The 8224-nt window shown below is 52.0% G+C and overlaps 2 protein-coding genes across 2 annotated transcripts in view; both read right to left on the bottom strand.

The window, feature by feature from the left end:
- phV40 (extracellular matrix glycoprotein pherophorin-V40) overlaps positions 1-1495 on the bottom strand; it is a gene marked incomplete at its 5' end in the record, with an annotated part of 6038 nt that extends 4543 nt beyond the window's left edge. Inside the window, 3 exons of the mRNA XM_002954217.1 lie at positions 3-637; positions 927-1143; positions 1449-1495. Coding sequence (XP_002954263.1) covers positions 3-637; positions 927-1143; positions 1449-1495 — 899 coding nt within the window. The remainder of the gene's footprint in view (positions 1-2; positions 638-926; positions 1144-1448) is intronic.
- Positions 1496-5267: 3772 nt separating this feature from the next.
- VOLCADRAFT_106282 (uncharacterized protein) overlaps positions 5268-8224 on the bottom strand; it is a gene marked incomplete at its 5' end in the record, with an annotated part of 8682 nt that continues 5725 nt past the window's right edge. Inside the window, 4 exons of the mRNA XM_002954218.1 lie at positions 5268-5681; positions 5946-6217; positions 7192-7318; positions 7758-8158. Coding sequence (XP_002954264.1) covers positions 5618-5681; positions 5946-6217; positions 7192-7318; positions 7758-8158 — 864 coding nt within the window. The 3' untranslated portion in view covers positions 5268-5617. The remainder of the gene's footprint in view (positions 5682-5945; positions 6218-7191; positions 7319-7757; positions 8159-8224) is intronic.

Raw genomic sequence — 8224 nt, forward strand, 5'->3', positions numbered from 1 at the left:
ACGGTGGGGGTGGTGACGGAGGGGGTGGCGGAGGTGGCGATGGAGGGGGTGGTGGGGGTGGTGACGGAGGGGGTGGTGGTGGTGGTCGTGGCGGGGGTGGCGGAGGTGGTGACGGTGGGGGTGGCGGGGGTGGCGATGGGGGAGGTGGCGGCGGTGGTGAAGGAGGTGGGGGTGGGGGTGGTCGCGGAGGCGGTGGTGAAGGCGGGGGTGGCCGTGGTGATGGCGGCGGTGGTGAAGGAGGCGGTGGTGACGGTGGCGGCGGCGAAGGAGGCGGCGGCGAGGGCGGCGGTGGGGAGGGAGGTGGCGGGCTAGGAATGCTTAACCTGGAGATCGGGCAGCAATCCACGTTGGTGTCGAAAAGCGCTGTGGAGCAGACGCCTGGGGGGGCCCTGCTAGGCGGCTCGCACAGCTGCTCCAGGGTGGTGCAGCCGCGACCTGGCGCCTTGGAAATCAGGGTGAGGCAAATCTGGGCGCCATCGCTATCGAAGCCCAGACCCAGCTGCGTCAGGCGGAGCACCATGCTGCCAGTTGGGCCCTGCGGGGCTAAGGAAAAGCTAGGTCCAACGACGGTGTAGATACCATTGATGGTAGACTTGACAATGGTGCCATCTATGTCGCAGTCTTGGCGCACGTTGAACTGCGGAATAAAGCCAAAGGCAAAAGCAAAATTGAAGAGTTTAAAGCGCTCTAAAGATGGTGGACGAACAGGAAGCATAACTGCTCCATTGCCGACCGAACCCGGTGAAAGCGGCTATGCAAAAAAAAGAAGAGTTACAGAACACCTTATTGAGTTTAGAAGTAGTAAACTTGTCAATCGACAAAGTTGTAATTCCGTCCCATGCGACATTACTGTTCTGAAGAGCAATTCCGTAGGTAAGGCTTGGCAAGACCCCTCCCAGTTGCGTCCCCCGGTGACATATCCTTACCTCAATTTTGCGTACGTCGGCTTTCGTGGCGCAGTATGAGGTGCCGCCAGCCACTGGCCTTACGTTCAACGTAAAGCAGAAGGTGCCATTGCCGTATGATGTTACGGTTGGCGAAAGGCTATAAGGCGACGCGCCTTTGTTGCAGTTGCAGAAAGGGAAATTCGGGTAGAGCCCGGACTGAATGAGGTCGGCGGGTAGAATCTGCGCTCGGGCAGCCCTGTCGGGAACAGTGGGAGATGAAAAGCGTCATTTGATTCGCCGCGACGCGCTATCAAAGTAATATCATAAGAGGTGCGTAACATGACGGCAAATAGAAATTGTTCGGCGAATGCCTTGGAAGAAGCATGTGTGCAGCAAACCTGCTCGGGCAGCGCGATAAATCGATAGAGGACTTTCCACCGGCATAACTCGGAGGAATAAATTCAATACAATTCCCATAGTTGTAAGTTAAGCCTCAATTGATATTGAACAAGACTGCCCTTTAGCTGTACTTTCCCGTTACCGATAGAGTGGGCGACTTACGCAAAAGCGGCTGCCAAGCAGAGGGTCACCACCGCAACGTAGTGCATGTTGCACTGCTATAATTCCAACCTTACCATACTCTTTCCTTTTATGTGTTCGTGGAGTCGCCTGCCGTACCCAGCAGGAATTTTTGGCGCCACGAACGCCCACCTCGCGCTTCCGGAAGGAATCGTCTACTACGCCATTTTTAGCACCGATGCAGAGACTGCTCACTTTTACATACCAATTATACATTTAAGGAATAGTAGTCCTTATCGCTGGTCACCACACCCAAAACTACGGCGCGGCCGCAAACGACCTTATCTTGCCCAAATTTGTGACTAGGAAATAATACATATAAGTATAAAACAAACAAAGAAGGCAAATCAACGCGTCCTGACAATACTGTCAAAGTGTACGTCGAAGTTTTGGAAGCGGATTCGGGCGAATGGGCTGGCGGCCACCTGTGGCAACGCACGGCCATCGATGCTCTGGTGGGAGACGGAAACGATTTCCAGTATACATATATTTGACAAACTCCTAAGAGTTCAGCTCACAGCAACCCTACCCGACAGGCTCTCACATTTTACAACTTGACATTAAACTTTTCCCTATGGCTTCCGGGTGTAGCGGTAATAAAAATAACTGAGGGCTTGCTTTCATCCGAACTACCCCAGCGTACTTAAGTCGGCAATGAGATGGCAGATGTGCGAAACATGTTTCCGCAGAACCAACTCAAATGGGTGAGCCTAAGGTAAAGACGTACTCAAGAAGTTTTTCGTTCAGTTTCTTTCTGAATTCAGAAACTTAGGCGGTTGCGGGGCGCGGTTCCGCTGATGGTGCGGACGGTCCCCGATGTTTGGCAAACCTTTATAAGCCTTGCAATGCAGGTTGCAGACATCATTATAAATCGAGTCCAAAAATTATTCTGCCAGTCCTTCTGACAGGACGCCAACTTTATAAAGGGGTGATTCCGCGCTCCTAGTCGCTCCTCTCAAACAGAGTCTCCTATCACCAAGAAGGTTGCCGACCCGAAGCGCTACCTTAATGACATTGTATATTGTTTACTTAAATTAGTACGCCATGGCTACGTAGGTGAATCAAGGATGCCGAGGCGCGCGCATGGAACATATGATTACAGTTGCCATCGAAGCCGCCATCGCAGGTATCGCCGGAGAGCATTATGCTGCTCTAGGAACAGCATTACGCACCCCACGCCTTGCATATCAACATCGATAGATCAAGATCTGAAGGGCTGCATAAAAAACTGGAAGTTTGGAGGCCTTGAAAATGCAAAAGCGTTAGGTCTCGCTGCCGCTGCACACCACGCACCACACTACGTACATAGACACGCTGCTGCATTACGTACGGCAAGAAACATACGGACTTTTCCCTTTTCAAAGTTCCATTCTGTCCACCCGCGCAAGGGGCTGCGTACTCGCTTCTTTGCATGGGCATATTCCTATCATGGGCGCCATTTCTGCTCGCGATGGGCTGACGACAGTACGGGAGGCGGGAACCTGTTAAATGCCGTTATGACGCAACCTGCCGGACGCGTCCATATTGAGCGGAAAGCCACGTCAGACATTCGTAAATGGCGTAGGCCGGGACCTGCTGAACCCTGTTATTTGTTGCCAGAGGCATATCAGTATTGGTATCGATGGTGGACACTACTACACGGCCCTGCTGGCAGTTCACTACCTGTGGGCATGCCGCCCCCAACGATGATCTTTAGGTCCTCGCGAATGGGTCCAAAAGCGTATAGAACTGCCTGTACATTTTTTTTCGCCGTGTAAGGAAACCATCTTGCTTTCCTATGAGCAACCCGCAACGAACGAAGCTTTGGATCCTGAAACGGAAGCGTTCGAAAAAATGCTCCGTTTGTAACCCTGCCTGTGAACTCTTGACTCGCTCGGCGATGACGTACTCTCGCCTGAAAGGCGGGCGGATGGATGGCGGGCATGGCAACCGCAAATATACTGGGAAGTTAATAAAGCGCTTAGGATGCAAATATACATTGAACCGCACTTTGCTCCGATAGACGGAAATAACAGCAACCAAGACGCAGCTAATTTACTTGGAAAACCCGCGGTTCGATTCCGGCCTTGGGATGCCGCGGCGTCGCGCGGAGTCGGCCCCATAGAACGATGAATCACTGTCAGCCTCCGAAACACAGGTGCCGTGCTAGCCATACATGCCAATGTCTGCTCCCAGGCGGATGCATTGGCCGAACCCCGTCCGACTCCCCACCTTCCCTGCTTCTGCAGGAGCATTAGCACACAATACTCCTGCTAAAACACAGACCCGTCGAGAACCCGAGAGTCAACCACAAGCATCACGGCATCGTCGAGCGCCAGCAGCACAGTAAGCAGTGTTAAGCATACGAAACCCTGAGTAGATGTAAGCATACAAACGAACTTGAGGCGCTTCCACTCGTATGTACGCCGCAAAAAGCTTGAACAGCCACAAGTGCGCACAGGCTTATGACTGCAGCATAATGCAAGAAGCGTAAGGACCAAGTGGAATACAGGATAACCGCCCGAGATGTGTGGATGGGTGCGGCGGCTGATAAATCGCTATGCTTACCACTGCTGCCGCCTTGCCCATGCACATCGACCTGGCGAGGACGGGTTCTGACGATGATAAAGCATTTTTGGGAATGCCAAGCTGCGCAGCCAGCAGGGCGCTATAGGGGCACATTGCATGTTTACCAGTGTGGAAGACTGAGCGGGCGATTCTGCGATACACATCCACCCCTTGCTGGGGGGTTTGAAGCTCAAGCTGGTCGATTTGCGACCTACTTCCCCTCCCCCTCTGCCCCCTGCTGCCCCCAGCCGTTCCGACGCAAGGATTTAAGCTGTGTTTTTATGCCCAATTTTCGCTGTGTGTGACAGAACAAATGACTCTTTGAGGCCGGCAAGCGAGGTTGGCGGGTGTGATAAGCGGTGTTAGCATGCTAGTCCCACCAAATCCAAGGTTATTACTCGAAACTATGTTTTGCATGTACAAGGGCTTACGTGTATATGTTGAAGCACAGACAGGCAGGGAAACGCTTCGGCCAGTACGTGGATATGCATGTATACACACACGTGCACACAAAGACATGCCAGGTAAGGTATGAACCTCTTCGTGGGCGGGGCCTTCGTGCTTGCCAGACCGTCCAGAAGATGAACGGTGCATCGACTCTTCGTACATCCTCTTTGTACGTCCTGTACGTCCTCTTCGCACAGCCACCCTCGTTATATCGTAGGCCGCGTTTTATCAGGGAAACAATACATTCATTTGGATTGGGCCCCCGGCGGGATGGGCCCCCGGCGGGATGGGCCCCCGGCGGGATTGGGGGCCCCCACTTCAATGCAGCTGTAGGTACATACAGTCACACAATCGCAAATTTTCTTGTAATTTAACAAATGAAGAGCGCCTGAGACACGCACACCATTCGCATCTTCGGCACATACAAATAATAATTGATGCATATCTGCGGTGTTCGCCGCCGCAAATAAACGTCCTGCTGATATCCGCCGCCATGCATGACATATGCCACGGCGGGGAAATGGAGAGCGAGCCAGTAGTCTCACATCATGCACCTTTCTACGTCAGAACGATGGTGGCATCAACCGCCAGGTAAGAAAGAAGAGTGAAAGTGTAAGAAACAAGCAGTGCCGTCCGCGTGCAAACTCAGTTCTTGCTTCAACCTGGTACCGCGATGGACCCGCTTCGTGCACACAATTTCAAACGTATGATACGCAGCAACTCCTTAGCATTATGACCATGCATGTCCGGCGCCATCTTCTTGCATGCTTGTCCCATCTGTCCCATAACCTATCTATCCGTCTTCTGGATCTACCTCCGTCTCGTAGGACTGCCTTCAGTGATGTGTGTGTGAAAACATGGTTCTGTGCGGCCGTTAGCATACATGGAAGTGTCTCCAAGCAAACCACCTTGGTGGCTAAATATGTGGTACCAATAATAGGGGGAGCACAGCATCACGAGCAAGAGAGCGCTCGCCTCAGCTCTATTCGCTCCACGCATGGGGAAGGTTGGCGTACATACAACCCACCTGCAGTGTGGTTAGAATGGTTGAAGCTAAGAGAGGCAGCTCATCAAGGGCTGCTGATGGTCACCAGCCGATCTTCATCCATACAAGCTGTTTGGCCGCCAATAATGGCTTCGGATGTCGGCAACTGCATTTAGCCCAGTACGGAGGCCGAATACAGCGGACAGCAGTCCTTCGACTCGTCGAAGAGAGCGAGCCTGCAGAGACGACGCAGGTGCGAGGGGAAGCGCGGGAAGTGAAGTGACGACGGCTCAGCTTGATGTGACTCCATTCGTGCTCTCCTGTGTTTTCTTGTCTTGATGCGTGCTTTTTCACAGCTTATGCACATACCTAAAGCTAGCTTGATTTTTCGTCTTATTTCGTACTTCCAATGAAGCTATAGTTAAGGTCCGTGAGTGCATTACCACGGAGTGAACAAGGCAACTTACTTCCTTGCTGCTGGGGACCACCGCCGCACTTACCAACAAGTCTCGTCACCGTAGACGCAAAAGCGGCTGAGATCTGTGATGTACTCCAGCTCCAAGCAGATTTCGCCACCGTTGGCCTGGGTCATGTTCCAATTAAAGGCCGGTGTTTTAAGCGTGTCATCACCCACAGGACCCCAAAGCTCCGAGACGAAGGTCATTTCAGTCGCGCCCGCGGCCCGCAACCCGATGGCCTTCACCCGACCGCGCTGATCGTCATTCGCCCAAAACTCCACAGAACGCAGGGTGGTTGTGCGGCCGCAATCGCTCTGCATCATGCGTTGGCACGGCGGGAAGTCAAAGAGGCGGATGTGTGAAGTGACGCCAGCGACCCGAAATGTGAGAATATGGTAGCGAAGAGATAGCTGCCATTCCTTAATTAAGTATTGGGAGGCCCCCAAATGTTGGGAAGCAGGACGGTGCACATACATGCCTCTGCACAGTCATCGAGCCGTTCATTTCTACAAGACTTGATGGCTTTCTTCTCTTGTCACTCCTTTGAAGCATTGAGCGAGAATTGATGCAAAACGCTTGCAGCCCGCCATTACTTATTAGGCAGCGACGGTTGTAAACCGTACAGCTCTTCGCCTTGTTGCGATACTAATTCGTGACATAACATAATCACATGCGTTGCCGTTGTGGGGAGCTCAATTTTGACAAATACAGTGCTGATAATTTTGAAACCGTATCCTGATCAGCATTGATAAGAATTATGACAGCTGTAAAGTTTATATCGCTCAGGCCATTCGCCAATACAGTGATACGCTCGTGTAGCAATTAGCTTCTCACTTTGACAGGTAATTTTTCATTTTTAGTAGCATCATAATGAAACCGTCAAGTTTTTTAATGTTGAAATGAAGACGAGGCCGTTGCAAGTTTCGATTGTGGCAGCTTTCCGGTTCTCAGGAGCACGTTTCCTTGAACACTATACCCAAACTAAATAAGTATTAATGGCCTGTTTTTTGGTACCTGTGCGTCGCGGTCTGCATACCGGTACAAGCACGCAAACTTTTGTCGCAATCCGTTTCCGAATCGAATGCGAGTCACTGGCTGAAAAAGTGTTATGGTCCATAACTATTTGTATATTATGTTAAACAGTAAAATCTAGGTCATTCTAACAGTCCGTGCGCTGACGCGGTTGTTGACGTAGTCCATTGGAAGAGGGGCGTAGGCCTTAGGGCTATTGGGGCCAACCGCACGACAGTCTAGAATGAAGTACATTTATTTACCTACAACAACTTACATTGGGCGAGTACGGTGCAACCGCGAAAATCTTGAAGCACTGCAGCACAGTATAGTTCTTGCGACCGGGGTATGTCATGATGATTGGGATGGCCGCAAACGGTGTCGCTCGCTGGCGGGTTACGCACCTGCAGCCGGGTAGGGTAAACCGCAAACAGGTAGGCTATGTAACCAGCAACGAAGTGCGCCACATCTCAACCACCGCCGCGCCTCAATCGCCTTTTAAGATATCTATTCCATTCCAGAAAAACGCAGTGGTCTCAACGAACAACCACCTGCCTAGTAAGGTAAAAACGTGGATTTGCGCATGAAAGTGCTCTCGGCCGGGTTCCTGTCTGTGCTCAAGTTCGTTCGGATGTCGATCCCCCCTGCTATCCCAATTGCGTCCCTGGCTGCAATCTCCTCCTTGCTCCTTGCCTCCGTTGTTCAAAGATTTGTTTAGTTCCTATCAATTAGCTTTCCATCTTGAACTACCTGATCGACTGCGTTTCTGTATGTCCTCAAGCCCCACAGCAGCCTACTGAACAGCACACAACGACTTTTCAAGCGAGCGATGGCAGCACTTACTTGCACTTGGGATAGTCAACCTTCTGGGCCGCGCAAGCAAGAGAGGTTGTGTAGAAGAGGCAGCCGTCGGTGCGCACGTTGAAAGGATCCCCCTCAGGTCCCACAGTGATGGCGATGGTGTAACCATTAAGGAAAGCGCGGCAGGCCGGGCCTCCGCCAGTTACTGCACCAAGCCAGGGGTTAACCAGATCTGCAATGTAAGGCTGCAATTTGGCGCCATCTTCATCCGAGAAAAATGTGGCACAGATGCTGATGTAAGATGGGGCACATGTAATTCGAGGGGCACCCAGAAACCTTACACCCATAGCAGCGGTTACATTGGAGATACTCTCCACGGCGACTTCCGCTAAGGCATTGCATTCACCCTCCGGAATAGCAATCGGGTACAACACGTTTGCACCCTGTTTGAGGGTAAGGTAGAAGCAAATAGGGCAAGGCGGAGGAGGGCTCGGGGGAGGTGGGGAGGG

This window comes from Volvox carteri (assembly GCF_000143455.1).
Source record: "Volvox carteri f. nagariensis unplaced genomic scaffold VOLCAscaffold_41, whole genome shotgun sequence".
NCBI classification, from domain to species: Eukaryota; Viridiplantae; Chlorophyta; class Chlorophyceae; order Chlamydomonadales; family Volvocaceae; genus Volvox; species Volvox carteri.